General features: G+C 39.1%; 1 protein-coding gene across 3 annotated transcripts in view; it reads right to left on the bottom strand.

Moving 5' to 3' along the window:
• The window catches only part of PDS5B (PDS5 cohesin associated factor B), a 115,672-nt gene that overhangs the window by 24,662 nt on the left and 71,713 nt on the right, over nucleotides 1-19,297 (bottom strand). For all 3 annotated transcript variants that reach the window (XM_068143038.1, XM_068143030.1, XM_068143020.1), the window contains exons 16-24: nucleotides 17,980-18,119; nucleotides 17,787-17,902; nucleotides 15,945-16,050; nucleotides 14,466-14,626; nucleotides 13,245-13,368; nucleotides 12,276-12,434; nucleotides 11,400-11,468; nucleotides 7,396-7,532; nucleotides 1,764-1,887 (exon numbers count right to left, since the gene is read on the bottom strand). In XM_068143038.1, the coding sequence (XP_067999139.1) occupies nucleotides 1,764-1,887; nucleotides 7,396-7,532; nucleotides 11,400-11,468; nucleotides 12,276-12,434; nucleotides 13,245-13,368; nucleotides 14,466-14,626; nucleotides 15,945-16,050; nucleotides 17,787-17,902; nucleotides 17,980-18,119 (1,136 nt within the window). The remainder of the gene's footprint in view (nucleotides 1-1,763; nucleotides 1,888-7,395; nucleotides 7,533-11,399; nucleotides 11,469-12,275; nucleotides 12,435-13,244; nucleotides 13,369-14,465; nucleotides 14,627-15,944; nucleotides 16,051-17,786; nucleotides 17,903-17,979; nucleotides 18,120-19,297) is intronic.

Genomic DNA, 19,297 nt, shown 5'->3' on the forward strand with positions numbered 1-19,297 from the left:
GGTACTAATAGTCACTCTAACTTCACAAATGGCATCAAGAGGTAAGTTACTAGGTAAAAGAAACCTCCCTCTTCCTCCAGCCACAAATTAAATCCCAAAGACATTTATCAAGCCCCATATTCCCTTCTGTGCTTCAAGCCTTTTTACCAGGACCTACCTGCAGTAACGGCATAAGGGGCAATGGTTTTAGATTTTCTGAAAGAGGGTAGGTTTAGACTGAATCTAAGAAATCTTTTACAATGAGAGTGTACAATACTGGAATGGGTTGCCCAGAGAATTTGTTGGAAGTGTTTGAGGTCAGGTTGGATGGGGCTTTGAGCAACCCGACCTAGTGAAAGAAGTCCTGGCCCACAGCAGGGTGTTTGAAATTAGATGACCTTTAAAAGCCTCTTCCAACCCAAACTATTCTACAATTCTATAGTAATATGTGACTGGAAGTTGTTTATAAATGCTGATGACTAGCATGTTCTTTAAAGCTCATCTCTCAAAATTCCTTTCCAAAAATTAAGAGGTAAGCACTAGACCCAAAGGTAGGAAAAAAGTTACAACACATCTATTATCAGTACTCACAAACAGTTAAGACTAATACAGCTAGAAAATACAAAAGAAAGTTAGAGATGGTGATGAAATGAAGTGCTAGAAGCTGGCACCTAACATACTGAAAAAGAGAGTCAAACAATGAAGGCAAATTCTGATACAGAATAACTTGGATGTTAACATTTATGATTAAAAAACGTTTACCAAAGGAGGAAAATAAGTGAAAAAATAAACAGATTTTTATCACTGGGATCAGAAGAAAAGAGAACATGCAAATACTGTATTGGCAAGGCTAATCTGGCATGACATTTTCCAGCTAGAGTATCCTTTCAGGAACAAACCTAAAGGTCATTGCCGTAAGTTCCAAATTGTAAAAATCCATTGAGCATCAGTTTAGTACAAGACTAACATTTCTATTAGGGTTTAGAATCAGAAAAGTGAAAGCTACCAGTCCTTGCTTTGGGTGAAAAGACCTTCAGTTATTACCACTGATTATTAGCCAGTCACATTACTACTGAAGGTATTCTCTGGAAGAAACTCCTTCCAGAGGATTTCTTGACTTTTGTAAAGTTAGGAGAACACCAGCTGTTACACTAGCAACACCAACATGAGACCCTCCATGATCACTCTTGAGGTGTGAATCAGTGTATGCAGAATTTGCTTTAAGAGGGGAACACAAAAGATCTCTACTTTCAAATTGTAAGTTATTTCTTTTCTGCTACATTGGGTACACAGGCAGAAATTAAGGATGAAAATGCCAACATACATTGACAATTTCTCCATTTCTCTTCTAATATTTAAAGGATGTCAATTATCTTTGCAGACCTCTGCATTCCAAATATATTCTACCCAAGTATCAAGAAACTGAGGTTAATGTTGTCATCACAGCTCAAAAATACTTTATATCATCTCATTTCAATTTCTAATAAGGTCATAACACACCTGGTATATTACTTATTACTTTAACTCAATACTGAATTCACTAGTTTATCAATAATCTAACATCATTATTTTAAGTTAGAATTCCTCCACCTGGCAGCCCAGTACTGTAGATTTAACTCACTCACAAGTTCAGTTCTCATGACTATGTTGTGGAAAAATTCATGTCAAGGTTGCTCATTTTGCATTAAATAGGTTAGCAGAGGTATATGCAACATACAGAACAAACAACATATATACTCGTATACATTTGCCAATAACCCACCAGCCCCACCTAATTTCCTTACATTTATGGCTAGTGCACACAGCTGGTACTGTTCTAAGGTGATTATTTCATGGTAACAAGGTTCTTGTGCCAACTTCACAATAGCATTCCCTGCAGCCAGCCTCAGCCGCGACATATCAGGTTTACTGAAAAAGAAGCACATGGAATATGAAGGTTAATTAGTTACAAAAATTACATACTTATTTGGCTTTACTAAATCCCAATTACTTTGCACTGCTGAAAAATAGGTACTTTAAGAAAGTAAGGACTTTGCAGCCCCCATCCTCCTAAATCAACAGCAAAAGTAATTTCAAACCAGTAGCTTCCATGTCACATTTTACAGCCTGTTCCCTTGCCCCAGTTTAGCTATGAAAATATTTCTTGGAACTTCCTAGGTTCCATGTGGGTGTGAGAGTTTTGGCTGTGCACTGGGCCAGTACAGTCCAAATTTCCTCTCAGAGTCCTCCTTTAACCTCCTTAACCTTAACCTCCTTTGTTCAGCGTGTTGGTTTTCCTTCAGCAAAAGACTCCTACCAAAGTAGCCCATTTCTAGTTCTCAGAGTTCCCAAACTTTTTCCAGCAATGACAGCTCAAATTCCATGCTGCAAGTCAACATAAACTAAGATTAATTAGATGTTATGATGCTAGGTCACTAAGTGATTTGTATTTTTAAGACAATAGCAAAAAAAGACTTAGCAAGTGAAAGAATTTTCACCCTGCCAAAAGTATTGTTACTTCACTTACACACCGCCCCTGCACTCCCAACTAGCAAAACATTCCAAACGCTTGCTAATTTTCATACCAAAAGTTCATGAACAGGTTTTTCTTTAAGCTACAACTGTATTTACAAAGGTTAACAGAATATTAAAGGCACCTTCACATGAGCTTTGCAAACTGCTGTTCACCTAATGTACACATTGAAAAACTTAGTTAAGTTTTCACTGCTCTACTTAGAAAATTTATATCAGTAAAGTATGAGTTCTGCCTTTACATTAAACACAAAAGAAACTTTATGCATCTTTCACACAAAACACTAATCAATTCTATCCGCAAGTAATAAGCACAGCTCTCTCCTTGACAACTCTGAGAAGGAATCAACTCATATTCTTATTTAAAACAATTATTAATTTAAGCACGACAAATACTGTTTAACTTCTGAATCATCTGCCCTTTATCCTTAAGACACCATTGTCTTAAATCCATTATAATGAAAACTGTATAAAGCATTTAAAAAATAAAATAAAAAGCTATTGTTAAACAGAGAATGCATGATAAAAATACCTGCTGAAGAGTTTAAGCTTTAAGATTAACCAAATCAGGCTTCATACACATCTCATTATTTTATGGTAACCATGGTATTAAAAGCAAGCAAACAAACAACCAGACAAACCACAAACAGATCACAAGCAACCAAGTACCAGGACAAAAGCTGCATTAACTTTAAAACAAGGCAAGAAGATTAACACAGTAATGTCTACCTCTTCAATGCTAAATTTCACTTGAAATTGCTTCTGCTGTAATAAGTGAACCCCATAAAGGTTCAGTGACTTTTGAGCAATAATAATGACTTACAAGTACAGAGTGATTGAGCCAAAGGAAAGGATAACATTAAGAACTTTCAATCTTCATCATCTTTGGTAGTGGTAACATTTAATTCTGAAAACTGAATCAAATCTTTACAGGGTACACGTATCACTGAAATACAAGCATGTGAGCATGCTGTGGAAAGGAAGAGAAGGGCAATGTAACAGTAAATATCACTCTTAGAGCTGAAGACGAGCATCAGATCTGTCTTATTCCTGATTATCTCAGAAAAAACTCTTGAGGATTTATTTTTTGATCAAATTGCTAGAGTAAAAAGCTTTCTGACCTGCATTATCCCAAAACATGTATTAGGGCTGAAATAAAAGCTTCTGTATGATATAATTGCAATTTTTGATTTTCAAAACACTTAGAAGTAATTAGGACAAGGGCATCCTTGGTAATATTAGAAGTTCTCTGAGAGACACAAGAGTGACCTGAACATTTGTTTTCTAGAGTGCTGTTACTATTGATGAAAATGAAATCTTAGAAATGAGAACAAGAGTGCAACCACATGGAAAGATGTTACCAAAACACAATCTTAATTAAGGCGATGGGCTGGAAAAGATAACCCAAATAAGTGCATCTTGGAAACATACATGGTGCAAAATCACCTCCTTTCAGCTTACAAACTAGCAATTAACATTTGTAATTCTACTCCAGAGGATAAATGGCACTGTCCAATTTTCTAAGTGTTTGCCACGTTCCACGGAATAAAAAGTGTCTTTTGAATACAGCCTCTGAAAATGTTGCAGATGGGATGGCACACCAGGATCACCTGTTGCATAAACTATTACATTCTAAACCTCAAAGTTTTAAACTACATTTTCACTTGGTAACCTACAGTTAAGGAAAATACAGACAATGTTTCAGAGTAATCTCAGTTCAGGTTGATATCCAGTATCAATACTTCTAGCAGTTGGTGTCTATTGCTCTCTGATACTGATGTACTCATTTTATGCTTAGTATAGATTAAAATTCAAATCCTATTAAAAAGCATGCAAGGGTAAACTTTGCTGTTTAACCTAATCACAAAGAAAATCAGTGTAGCTGTAGAACGGTTTGGGATGGAAAGGATCTTAAAGATCATCCAGTCCCAAACCTCATGCCACAGTCAGGGACACCTCTCACTGTGGCATCCTGGTGTGCATGAGGAATAGTGTGGCCAGCAGGAGCAGGGAAGTCATTCTGCCCCTGTACTCAGCACTGGTAAGGCTACATCTTGAGTCCTGTGTCCAGTTCTGGGCCCCTCAGTTTAGGAAAGATGTTGAGTTACTGGAAGGTGTCCAGAGAAGGGCAACAAAGCTGGGGAGGGGTTTGGAGCACAAGCCTATGAGGAGAGGCTGAGGGAGCTGGGGTTGCTTAGCCTGGAGAAGAAGAGGCTCAGGGGAGACCTTATTGCCATCTACAACTACCGGAAGGGAGGCTGTAGCCAGGTGAGGACTGGGCTCTTCTCCCAGACAACCTGTGTCAGAATGAGAAAACATAGTCTCAAGCTGCATCAGTGGAGATTTAGGCTGGATGTTAGGAAGACATTCTTCATAGAAAGTGTGATTGACCATTGGAATGCACTACCCAGGGAGGTGGTGGAGTCACCATCTCTGGAAGCATTTAAAAAGAGACTGGATGAGGCACTTAGTGCCATGGTTTAGTTGATTAGATGGTGTTGGGTAATAGGTTGGACTCAAGTGATCTCAAAGGTCTTTTCCAACCTGGTTAATTCTGTATCTGTACACAAGTTTGCTCAAGTCTCTGTTCAACATGGCCTTTTCGCTAGTAAAGACTGAAGTGAAGGAGGCATTCAACACATGACCCTTGTCCACGTCCTGTGTCAGCAGGGCTCCCGTCTCATTCATCATGTTCCATAATCTTCCTTTTGTCAGCTATTTATTTAAAGAAGCTCTTCTGGATGCCTTTGTCATCCTTCACCAGATTCAATACCAGTTGGGCTTTACTAAGTATGTCTCTCCCAGACAGTGTTCTCTGTTTTTCTGATAGGTTACCCATCCCTACTTCCACTTTATGTACATAGAATAGTTTTGGTTGGAAGAGACCTTCAAAAGTCATCCAGTCCAACCCTCCTGCAGTGAGCAGGGACAATTTTACCTAGGATTAGTTTGCTCAGAGCCCTGTCCAACCTGACTTTGAATGCTTCCAGAGATGGGGATTCTACCACCTCCCTGGGTAATCTGTTCCAGTGTTTTGATGCAGCCCAAGAAACAAACTGGCTTCCTGGGCTGCAAAAGCACATTGTTGGCTCACGTCCAGCTCTTCATCCACCAGCACCCTCAAGTCCTTCTCCGCAGGACTGCTCTCAATCCCTGTATTGATACCAGACTGCCCTCACCCAGGTGCATGACTGAGGATGTTCTGGCTGTTCTTACTACAGGTACTTAAGTATCTGAATAGTTTACACAGAAATACCCCCAAGTCCTTTTCTGCAAGGCTGCTCTCGTTTTCTCTGTGCTTTTGTTTTGTGCCCTCTTTGCTACTCTCAGGATTCTGAACTCTACTGTCATATAGCCGTTACAGTCAAGACTGCCTTCAACCTCCACACACCCAACAAGTCCCTCCTTGTTGGTAAGTATGAATCCCAACACAGCACCTCTCCTTGTTGGTTTCTCTATCGCTTCTGTCAGGAAGTTGGCATTGATGCCGTCCAGGAAGCACTTGGATTGTTTATACATTGCTGTGTTGCTCTTCTAGCACAAGAGTGGTTGAAGTCTCCCATGAGAGCCAAGTCCTGCAAACAAGTTGTTGCTAGCTGTTTATAGGAGGCTTCATCCATTTCCTCTTCCTGGTCAGGGAGCCTACATCAGGCACACACTACAATGTCACCCACACCAGTCTGCTTTTTAGTTAGCTCTCAGTTGGCTCATCATTCATCCCCAGACTGAGCTCCGGGCTCTGGTGTTGAAAGGTTGCATTTAACACAGAGCAACCTCATGCCACTGCAGCTTTCTCACTCCCTTGTAAGTTCTCCCAGCCCTCCATTAACTTTAATAATGGAGACCCAACCACAATCATTACATGCAGTTGCTTTCATAATTTGCAGTTTTGAGTACGAAGAGTGGGAAAATTAAATTTCTATACATGAGCAGTAAGGAATCATCACTTCAAGCATGAAAACACACAGGACCTACAGAACTAATCTGTTCTAACTACTGCATAAGACAGTGAGCAGTGATGCTGAAAAGCTAATTTACTACCACTTAAGTCCCAAGTAACTGCCATGAATGGTCATATTAGAAAATTTAAAGGCAGTAAACAATTATTTACATGGAAACTGAAGAAAGACTACACAGTTGCTACAAAAATAACATACTAGACAATTCCCAGTTTGCAATTTTGCACACACAAAATAGGTTCTATCCACATAATCACTGTATAATATTAAATGCATCCCTAAAGTTAAAATCTTTTTACTTATAGTGGCACAACCCACTCATGCCCTTAAGAGCTTCTGTAGACATAAATTTTCGATGTTTGACAAGCAGTAGCAGCTGACAACTTCTTACCTCTACTGCAGAGGATCAAAAAGATAACCAGAAAAACAAGTAAGTTGTCTAACAATCGTATAAAAGGTAAATTATTTACTGAGACTTAATCTTCTCTACACATTTCCCTCTTTCTTTCACTTTTAGAGGCCTCAAGGGGTTAAAGTCTGCCGTCAAGCAGAAGTGCCCCATGAAAGTGTGTGACCTATTCCCACCTGGTTTACTGCAACATGTTATTATCTTTTATTAGAATGTCTGCCTATTGGCCTTTGACATACACAACAATTGGTACAGGAAGAGCAAGTTGCATAAAAATGAGGAAGAGGAAGTTACAGTTTTTTCTTATGAGTAACGGCTCTTTGAAGAAAGAGATAAAACAAAGTAGTGAAGCCATTGTTAAAACACCCGAGACTCAGCAAACTTACAAAGTAATCAAACCAAGCTTACCATTAGTTCTTATGAAATAAGATGTATAATTTGTTAAACAGTCTAACAGAATAGTTCAGGTGCTACTTCGACTAAAACTCTCCCCACTGCAATATCACAAACATCAAAACATTGCCATCTGTTACATACCTAATTTTTCCCTGCTCTGTTAAATCTCCATCACTATGTAATATTGTTGTTAACAACCTCAGAGTGGAAGTTCCTGACTTGCTGTGGTTGTTCTTCATTCCTAGCAGCCATCGAACCATCATCTTGATGGCCTGAATCTGACCAAAAAAAAAGGGGGAAAAAAAATTATATACAAAGTCAAGTCACACCTTGTATCACACAGCATCACAGTACATTTGAGGCTGGAAGGGACCTCAAGAGACCATCAGGTCCAAACCACCTGCCAAAGCAGAATGCATCCAGGTGGGTTTTGAAAGTCTCCAGAGAAGGACACTCCACAACCTCGCTGGGCAGCCTGTTCCAGTGCTCCGTCACCCTCACTGTAAAGAAGTTTCTCCTCATGTTGAGGTGAAATCTTCCATGTTCAAGCTTGAACCCGTTGTATCTTGTCTTATTACTGTGCACCACCAAAAAGAGACTGTCCCACTCCACTGGATACCCACCCCTCAGGTATTTATACACATTGATGAGATCCCCTCTTAGTCTTCTCAAGACTAAAATGAGACTTGTGTCTCATTTTTAAAACAATCTTTATCACACCGTATGCTCCCTAGTGTGTTTTGCTGCTACGAACAGTAACCTGTCAAAGCTCCACAACATCATTTCAATACTGAAAGATAACTAGACTCATTCTCACTAGGCAGCATGTTTTTACTGAAATAAACTGAAGCATTTATTATAGCAAATAAAGCACATACAATATTTAGTTACAGCGTGAACTGTTTCTTCTAGTAAGCAATCACATATTTTGTCCGGTGAAAACATCACATTAACTGAGCTTACATCCATTAAACACTGTGGAATAGGCAAAGGAATTTGTACTTAAGAAAATGTTACTGAATTGAAAAGCAGAACACATTTTCATCTTTCTATATTCCTACAGTTTTTGTGCTTAAACAATCAAATGTGAAATATTTGGGTAAGATATATAAATTTATAAGCCACGTTACAGGCATTCTAACCCTTCACAGTATCAATATGTAATAAAGATCACTAGAAGAGAAGATTTCTTTCATTGCTATTTAAAGAAAAGCCTCAAAGCCTTTCACTTAAGATAACGTGTCTTTTGCTAATGGAAATAAAGTGTTTTGAGGCAAGCTTCTCAAACTATGCAGAATCCTGCACCTATCATGAAGTGCTGAATAATTTTGCATTTCTTTAGTGAAAACAAAGTATGAATTTGGAGACTGTTATAGCATTTGAATCCCTTTGTCCTTTCATTTTCCATATATATAAGAGCAGAGACAATAAATAAAATAGAAAGAGGAGCATCCTCTCACTGCAATGAAAATGTTCATGAGTCACACAGACAACCCTGGGGAAAACCAACTAAAACCAAACTAATCAAAACACCAAACCATAAAGTCCAAAACATAAACCCCAAACACTGCAGAAAACTTTTTCCAAACAGCAACTTCAAAATTTTCCTCTGTAAAGGGGTAAGCAGTTCTAATAACTTTTATATAACCATTCACACTACTACCAAGTGAAATTCATTGTACAGTTCATCTATTCCATGCAACAAAGTGATCACAATGGTCCCTTCAGATACAAGTTCTGGGACCGTCATCCATACATGAGTTGACTTCTTGGCACTGCAGCCCATTTACTCCACATACAGAATTCTAATTCTATTTGGTAGACCAGCAAGATATAGGATGTCAGTCACTCAAGAACTCAAAATGCAAACGGAGTTTGTGGAACTTGCCCTAGCTTTTGAAGGCTCTTCCACTGAAACAGCTGGAAGTATCTGCCAGAAGCTTTTAATGGAAATGAAAATATAATAAAAACATAACAGTAACAATAATAGCAGCAGCACATGGTCTTCTGACAGCTGACCAACTCAGCTTTTTTCATAAGCAGCACGGGTGCCTCACACACTAGCTCTATTTGGCTTCAAGGACCTGATGTATTTGGCCACAGCATGGCCAAATGCTATTTTGTGCCCCAACATTTCTGCTCAGCCCCTCAGTAACTGCTGCTTCTCTCTTTCCCCTCCACACTTCCCTTCTCTCAATTTTACCATCTGAATCTACTCTAGTCTTCTTTTACTGTAGGAAGTCCTAATCCCAACTAATTCAGAATTTTCCTGACCCCATCATATTATTAGTTTCTTTGATGGTAAAACTGATGTTGTGATGACATTCCATCAACCCTTTAGAATTAAGCATTGCCATGAAATTAGAATAGAACATAGAAAATTCCCCTAGTCACTGTTTCTGGTTACCTGAAGGCTTAAACAAATACAACAGGCATTTGCACGGCCCTTTAATGTCTTCTTTGCAGCTACAGAGGATAACTATCAAAGGATAATCCAGTTAGAACGTCCAGAGGTCTCCAGTCAAATCTCCTGCTCAGCTATGAATTCAGATCACACTGGTCTGTTTTATCCACTGTGGTATTGAAAGCCTCCAAGAACAGGGATTGCACAGGATGTCTTGGCAACCTGCAGCCTCTTGCAACCTGCTCCATTGCCTGACTATTCTCACATTCTTCCTTATATGCAATCTGAACATCTTGTTTTTCTCTAACATACATCATAAGCAGAAGCTAGGCTGAGAGAGTTGGGATTATTCAGTTTGGACAAGAAAAGGTGCTGTCCTGGTAAGGCCAAACAGGGCTAATGGGCTCCAAGGAGACTTTTTATGGCCTTCCAGTATCTGAAGGGTGCCTACAAGAAAGTTGGTGAGGGACTTTTTAGCATATTAGGTAGTGATAGGACTACGGTGAATGGACCCAAGCCAGAGGAAGGAAGATTTAGATTAGGTGCTAGGAATAAATTCTTCACCATAAGGATGGTGAGGCACTGGAACAAGTTGCCCTGGGAGGCAGTGGAAGCCCCATTCCTGGATGTTTTTAAGGCCAGGCTGGATGTGTCTCTGAGCAACCTGATCTAGTAGAAAGTGTCCCTGTCGATGGCAGGGGGGTTGGAAGTAGATGATGATTGAGATCCCATCCAACCCTGACAATTCCATGATTCTGTGAAAAGCGAAGTCACTTAAGGAAACTGCCAAATCCTAAACCAATTTTTCTGTTATTCCAAAACAGCATAGAAAGTTTCTGGAATGTCCTAAAAGTTCAACACTTTGAAGTCTTTATGGTATTTAAGTTCTATGTCAAACAGAAGGGAAAAAAACAGTTTAACTACGACAGTATCTGAAATATATAGGTATTGCACACCAAACCTAAGCCCTCCCCCCTCAAAAAAAAAACCCTGTAATAAAAATTTGATGAAGTGTGCCTGTTAAATTTATTTACAAAAGTAAAAGAAAGTTGGAGTTCCCAAGAGCAAATTCTTCTCTTCTAGCAATCCAAAGATGTACACTGATAAGGATCTGGGCCCCTCAGTTTAAGAAGGACATCGAAACACTTGAACATGTCCAGAGAAGGGCAACAAGGCTGGGGAGAGGCCTCGAACACAAGCCCTATGAGGAGAGGCTGAGGGAGCTGGGATTTTTTAGCCTGGAGAAGAGGAGGCTCAGGGGTGACCTCATTGCCCTCTACAACTACCTGAAAGGTGGCTGTAGCTGGGAAGGGGTCAGTCTCTTCTCCCAGGCAACCAGCACCAGAACAAGGGGACACAGTCTCAAGCTGCGCCAGGGGAGGTTTAGACTCGAGGTGAGGAGGAAGTTCTTCACTGAGTGAGTCGTTTGTCATTGGAATGGGCTGCCCAGGGAGGTGGTGGAGTCGCCGTCCCTGGAGGTGTTCAAGAGGGGATTGGACGTGGCACTTGGTGCCATGGTCTAGTCATGGGGTCTGTGTTTATAGGTTGGACTCGATGATCCTCGAGGTCTCGAGGTGATACTGTGATCCTTAATTTAAAACTTGTTACTTCTCTTTTGCTTTTAGAAAGAAGGGTAGGAAGCAGAGTGAAGTAGTTGACAACTGTAGGACTCCAAATATTGAATTAAGTTTATTATGTATTATACACACCATCATAGGAAAATGTAGTAAGTGCCACTTACTTTAACAAGAGTTTCAGGAGACACTTCTTCATCTGGGACCCAAAGTTTTGTTGTCTTCTTTCCTGGAAGCTAAACCAAATGTTACATTGTTACAATACTGTTACTCTTCAAATGAAACCTGCTGTAATCTCTTCACTGTCTGCTTCTGAAAATGACACAGCAGCACTCACTGTACACCTTCCATATTTCATAGAAGTAACCCATACAGAAGCACAATACTGTTCTTACCTCACTACTCAACTATGAGCAAGTTTAACAGTAGTAAAGGGTCTTTTATTGTTGTCACCTGAAAACTATTGCTCTAGTGTGTGACAGACACTGATTTTGACGTAATTTCCAGTTCCTATATTCAGTGGATTGGAACTTCAAATGCATAGCGTTAGACAGTAAATCTTTCCCTAAACAATGGCTGATAATGTCAGAGGGTTTTTTGGGGGGTTGTTTTTTTGTTGTTGTTGTTGTTTGTTTTCATTTGGTTATCACTATTAATATGGAAGTATTGGAAAAATTAACACAGTCTTCATTTAAACAGGGTAGTTTCAAATGCTTCCGACTTACAAAAATAACCCCAACAACTTGCTTACTCAAGTGACTAAATCAAGTTAACAGCAATTTCCCCATTTTTAACAGAAGGCAAGCCATGAATGATTAAATGCTGTGTTACACAGCTTGTCACTTTTGTAAAGGCTACCAAGTTATTACTACCTCCCTTCCTGTCCTGTGGGTTTCCAGTAGAATCAAGCAGTACATGTGGAAATGGAAAGACAGCCATATGCAAAAAGCAGAACCAAGAAGCCAAACATTTTCACAAGTATTTGCTGAGTGCCATACTATATGAGAAGCAGAACTTTAAAATGAGGTTTGAAAAATACTTACCCTATCATTCATCAGCAAATCTTTAACAATAAAAGTGGCAACCAAAGATTTCAAAGGGGCAGCAAACTGATCAGGTGCTAGCATGGCTATATGGCCAATAGTAACCAACGGCGTGATAAGATGCTCAAAATTGCTTGGATCCAGGCTTTTATGTAGTGGCTAGAATAAAGGCAACAAATTCACATATTACTGATCCAATCTATCTTACTGAAGGCAAGGGCATGAGAGTTTTGTGCTAAGTCATCTAAGCCTATTTCTATTTCAGAAATACAACTGTAAAAGAACTATTAACCACTTAGTTTTAAAGAGACTTTCACCAACCCTACAAGTCTCCTACAAATCAAATGAGAAATAAAGACAACATACAAAATGTTTATCACATATAGGCAGTCCAAAAAGTGGCAGCTCTATCAGGCCCATGTAGGAAAGCCAGATTACAAACTGAATTTTCTTGTTGAAGAAGTGGGTACAACACATCTCAAGATGGCAAATTTCAGTAATGGACTATGATTTAGCCCTCAAGATAAAAGGATGATGAACATTAATTAAAATGTGTATTTGCACTTATAACTACAAAAATACATTGAAATAGTATCTACTATAATTCAGTTTTCCATGATTGCTCTAAGCATGTAAATGCTAATAGTCCCAACAGAGGGGAGGAGTTCTGTATGATTCCTCTTTGCATAAATTCATGGTTCTAGCAGACAGTTCAATGCTTTATCTATTGTCTGTTTAAATACACAACCCTAAACACTGCAGATTGAGGGTTACAAAAACATCCTTCAGTACCCTTTTTTTAGGCCAAACTGTGTAAGAACGGGAAAGGGAGGGGGAAGAAAGGAATAAAAAAAGAGAAAGGCCTTTTCTGCATGTGATACAATTTGCCATATAAACAGTCTCTACATCTCTTAGTTGACATGCAATACAGAAAATTAATAAAAATTATCTTAAACATTTTAATTTTACCTCAAATATCTGTGCAAACTGGGTTTCTTTGCTGGAAAATATTGCATGGATGCAGTGAATAGCATACTTGGCTTGACGAGGCGGTCCCTTTTTAGCTTTATGATGCAACACTGGAAGCAAAGCACTAAAAAAAACACCAGAACAAAGCAGAAAACAGCTAAGTCATTTTTTACAAAATTGAAAACGTTCCAAAATATCAAACTAGCAAAAAAGTACAGATACATGTAGAACACAACACATCTGCAATAGTACTAACTGTCCTGGTTTGGGCAATTTCTTCAAAGGCATTGAAAAGGGCTCTTTATTCACATGTCCTGCAAGTAAAATCCCCCAGTTTTTGTTGATAAAATATTTCTTGGTAAACCAAACATGTTATCTGCATAACTTACTAAATGTTCTTTAGGAAATATCCTTGCCTACACATACCCATTAAATTCCAAAGAGTGTTTTGACATTTCCATACATTTAATTTAGGAAAAAAATGGCAGGCATTCTGAAGGGCAAAGATAGAAAATATAGTAGTATCAATAATGTATCAGCTGTCATGACTTTGGATATAGAAACACTTGAATGTGTCCAGAGAAGGGCAACAAGGCTGGGGAGAGGCCTTGAGCACAAGCCCTATGAGGAGAGGCTGAGGGAGCTGGGATTGTTTAGCCTGGAGAAGAGGAGGCTCAGGGGTGACCTCATTGCCCTCTACAACTACCTGAAGGGTGGTTGTAGCCGGGAAGGGGTTGGTCTCTTCTCTCAGGCAACCAGCACCAGAACAAGGGGACACAGTCTCAAGCTGCGCCAGGGGAGGTTTAGGCTCGAGGTGAGGAGAAAGCTCTTCACCAAGCGAGTCGAGTCATTCGTCACTGGAACGGGCTGCCCAGGTAGGTGGTTGAGTCACCGTCCCTGGAGGCGTTCAAGAGGGGATTGGACGTGGCACTTGGTGCCATGGTCTAGTCATGGGGTCTGTGTTGATAGGTTGGACTCAATGATCCTCGAGGTCTCTTCCAACCTTAGTTATACTGTGATACTGTGCTATTCATTTAACTGCTATTCTTCAAAGAGCACTGCATTTTAAAAGTCATTCAAAATTTCTTTCTTATTTTGCCTGAAATAATCCTTTCTTCCCAAAGAATGCAGGATAACGCTACAGCATGTGAAACGAAGAACAAGAACTTCCCAAACCCCATACAGTAAAAACCACTGCTCAGAATAAGGCATCCAACTTACGATCTTATATGAGGAAAGTCTTCTTCAATTTTGCTTCCTGTATTTTTGAAAATTTGTAATGCAGCTTCTGCCACTTTTTCATCATCCATTTTCAAGCAAGCCAGGAGAGATTCAAAAGTTTCAGCTGAATGAAATGAGATAGGGTGCGTAAATGAAAGTACCTGCCAAAATAAGATGAAAGCCAGGTTAGTATTTTTTAAATGTCCACTTTCATACAGTATTTCACCAAGATTCATCTTCCACTGCCATACTGGAATATTTATAATACTCTGCCTTGTTTTGTTGCATGATCCACATTTCTCTTTTCCCGACTTTTTCTTTTTCCCAATCTCCTAAACTTCTCTGTCTATATGCCATCTCATTAACTTATTTCTCCAGTCTCAATTTCTTCTCCTATTAGTATGACTATATACTTCTCAGTGGCTACATCTACAAGAGCAAGTACTGAGTTACAGCAGAAGCAATTCTTCAGAGAAACGCAGCTTACGGTGAGGAAGCAACACTCACACTTCAGGGATTTTACTACAGAATATTTCTAGACCAACTGAACCTACTTTAGCCATTGCAACATAACATGGGCTTCTGAAGCCCATCTCATAACGTTAGTACTCAAAGAAGCATCCAGCTTGCATGCTCCCGAACTTCAGGCTTGTCTTCCAAGTGGATTGTGCTCTGAAGTTGCTACGTCTAAATTAAAAGTATGGGTATAGCCATTATGATCTCTAGCCCCTTTCCAAAGCAGCTTACTAGATACTGTATCTATCCTTTAGATCTTGGGACTGTGCCTTCAAGCATGACAGTCATCACGTGTCAAAACAAAAGCTAAAAAAAATCCTCACTTAACCCTCCCTGAAAGTTTGCTTTCTCTCCAGTTTTAAAGAGCTGTTGATTGTTCACCTCTTGGCTAATATTCTGACCCATGACAAAGAAACATTCCTCCAAATCCATACAGAGTTTTCTGTTTTCACCATTACCTTCCTCCCCACTACGTTATACAGCATTCCCTTTTCTGGACTCTTGACAATTGTCATTTTTGGATTCTTCTCATGATGTTCAATCACTTTCTTCAGAGCAGCCTTACTCCCCTTCCTTAAATGTGTATTGCCAGTTTATATGAATATGTAAGTACTGACCTGGAGACTGCTTTCAAATATATAGTCCTTCAAGACATGACTCATTCTTGCTTCGTTTCCTTTTTGTGCTACTGGCTTTTTGCTCTTTTATCTGAATACGTACATCTGGCTAAAGAGTCACATGCTCTCAGAAGAACCTACCAGGCCCCTAGTTGATTTAAGATGTTCTGAAAACTTCAGCATGGGAGTGACACAAGATGAGCAGAGAGAATGAAAACCAAATCACTACTCTTCCAGATAGCCACCACATGCTTAAGACTAAAGATAGTGAGTGCAGATTAAAAATTTGTTTTAACAAAGTTGCTTCAGAAAGTTTCACATGCTCACTGACCACCAGTACACTTGCCTTAAGCAATTCAAGACCTGCTCTGATGGCCTGGTCAGTGGGTACACCCTCATCTTCATCATCAGCTGTTCCATCTATAGACTTGTTTACTTGCTTGATAAGGGCACTGAAGAGGAAAATAAAACATGGGTTTACATTTACTGCAATTCCACCATGTAAGATTAATATGAACTTATGAAAACAGTCACATTAAAAGAACTCATTTAAAACATTAAACAAACTTGTTATAAAACCAATGCTTCAACTATATTTGTAATCTAGCTGCTCTCATGTCTTATCTTAATCAGAAACATTCAGTTAAAAAACTTCTAAGTATCGTGGATTGAGAACTGTACACAAACTACTCTGGAAGGATGACCAAATCATGACAATCTGAACATTACAAGTAACAAATTAAAGTAAGAATTATGGTGAAGTTACTAGCTGCTACAGATTCTTAATAGAGGGAAAATACCCATTTATAGGTGTTTAGTCTATAATCAAGAAGAAAAAAATTCTGTGCTAAGAGTAGATGAAGAATTTAAAGACCTATCTCCTGCACTTTACACCTTCATGGTAACGCTTGTGTTTTTCTTACACTGTACCCTAGGACAAAAAATGGCGATTACCCAAATGATCCTATTAGTGAGTGGTGTAAGGCAGCTTCCCTATCAAGGGCTGGACAACATTCAGAACATTCCTTCAGTACATCCTGTAAGTGATATTTATAGCCAAAAATCCCAAACAGACAAAACAAAAAACCTAGCAAAACCAAACCAGAACATCACACCCCTTTAAAAAACCCAAACCAAAACAACAGAAGGAAAAAAAAGAACCAAATAAAAACAAACAAACAAACAAAACTACCACACAAAAATCCCACAAACCCACACTACCAAAACCAGATTTTAATGAAGCAACAGGTAGTAAACCAAGAGAGAGACCTCCTAGTCAGACTTCAAGGGGGTATTTTTCTGCCCCTAACTGGATGCAAACGGTCATCTATTAAAAATAAACAGTTGAGAGTCTCAAACACGAAGAAGTTTAGTGAAATTTTACTAAGATGGAAGACAAATTCTGTGGCAAAAGCAAACATGTCCTGTTTACTATGGTTGTGGGGTTTTTTGCTTGACTGTGATATAAATACTACAAACTAGTGTCACATGTGAATATTACTTGAAATACAACATATATTGTACTTAGTTCAAGATCAGAAAGATTTAAGTGAAAACTCAAACCCTTCATTACATTGTATATGTGACAGTCAGAAACTGAGAAGATCAAGTATTTAAAAGTCAATTTCTAGAGATGTAATTAACAAGTAAGAATGTAAAGGTATTTAGAACAAGCTGTCTCTAATAAGGCAAATACAGCTACTAAAAAACATGATTCCAGCAACTGCTTTTTTCGCCCTTCCGTAACTCATTTAAGTGAAAGGGAGTTATTCTTTCTTAAATTCTTGATCCTTCATGACCATAATCTTTACTTCCTCAGCTAAATTACAGTTTATGTCACTACAAGCTAATATTTTAGATGGAAAGTTTCAGGAAATAGCTATGGAAAGACAATTCTTCTAAAATAAGTCAGTCACTGACAAACCAAATGTTGCCCATCAGCAACTGATCTATTTTTACTGACAGCTGTCCTGGCTGTGCTGAATGACAATTCAATAGTTTCTGTGGCTACAAATACAGAAGGATACAAAAACCCCCAAGCAAGAGGAAACAGGAGAAAACACTGCAAGACACCAGGCCTTAAACTGCACCCACCCATTCCATTACTGCTTGTGCTTAAAGGTGAAAAAAGAAACATCAATTTCAAACCCTGTGACCTATAGCGAACAATACACACATACAAAGATACCTGATGGATTCAGTATCAATGTGCACAGGAGCAATTCTCTCAAGAAGAAATTTTATCATTTCCAGAAAAGGATTTGTGGGTTGCTTTGGGTTGCCCAACTTCTTTGTTATTTCCCTCTGCAACAGAAGTTTTAATTAAAATTATAATCAATTAATTTCTGACAGCACTCACATATTTTAAGAACAGTTCTTACCACACATCCCTCAGCTTGTTTGCAGGAACACGTTGGGCTAACAAGCATTTCTAACTGACTTCTTATTTTTTCGTCATCTTCTAGAACCTGTGTGAACTTTTTCATGAAATCTTGAGCTTTCCCTGGATCAGGAAGGTTTCCTTTAAATAAGGAAAATAAATCACTATTTATATGCATCAGTTTTGTAAATTACACAAGTTTAAAATGTCACACCAAGAATGTTTCTATATATGTTTAAGTTAAGAAGGGATGGAGGGAGAAATAAACCACAAAACACCTTAAGATATGCAAATATATCTATGAGGACATCAATTTCTGGAAGTTTGTGTACCCACAGAGCTCCCAGAACTACTTGCTTTCCTCGTGCATCACACTCATTTTTCAGCAAGACTAGTTGTTCTTGTTAATAATACCAAGTGTAATGGGCTGGGGCAAACCCCCTCCCCACCACGCGCAGGAATAACGATTCAAACAAACAGATTGCAAAAGTGAAGGAAAGTTTAAATAGAGAACAGTGAATGCGTGCAGAAAGCTAGAGACACAGTGCCAGAAAGATCCCATCCCCACCTGAGGGTGCACTCAAAACCCCCAGGGCTCCTCCTTCACCTCCCCACTGCTAGGCTAGTCTCAGCTGGCCAGATCTGAGACTGCCCATCCCCCTGTGGCCTGGGGCCTAACCAGGCCCATGGCCGGGGAATACCCCGCCGTAAAACTCATAGTGGTGCAAGGGATCATGGTAGAAAATACGTAATTCCCTGTGTCCACCCACTGGGCTGGACTTCTGGACACAGGAAACACCCCTGTAGCAGAGGGCACCCAGCCCAAACTGTGACTCCAAGAGCTGAACTTGACCTCAGAATGCAAAGCCCCTACTCCACAGAAAAACATTCTGTATTATAAATCACCTGATATGACATGCATGAAAAACATCAAAAGGGGAGTTTTGCTTCACTACACATAAAAATGTTGCAAGGTGTTGTAAAGCTTAAGGAAGCTTTTAAAATGCATTTGTTAAACTACATGCTTATTTCACATTCACCTTTCATACAAAAGCACAAAAAAAACTACTGGCAAAATATTAGTGTATTATTTAAGATATTTCCTTTTTGGTTTTCCATTTGCTACAGCAGTTGTTAAGCAAAACTGGCACAGAAAACAGTACAGGACCACAGGACAGGTAGCTCAGAACAAGTTCTAATAAGTACTTTTCTGCTGTACCGGTTACTAAAAAAAACCCCAAAAATTAGGAAGAAAAGTAACCCCAAACTAAAAGAATCCGAAAAATTACAAACTGATCTATTTTTATATGACAAACAAA

This window comes from Melanerpes formicivorus, unplaced genomic scaffold (assembly GCF_026170545.1).
Source record: "Melanerpes formicivorus ecotype bairdi unplaced genomic scaffold, bMelFor1.0.p_v2 SCAF_1, whole genome shotgun sequence".
In the NCBI taxonomy this organism is placed as follows: Eukaryota; Metazoa; Chordata; class Aves; order Piciformes; family Picidae; genus Melanerpes; species Melanerpes formicivorus.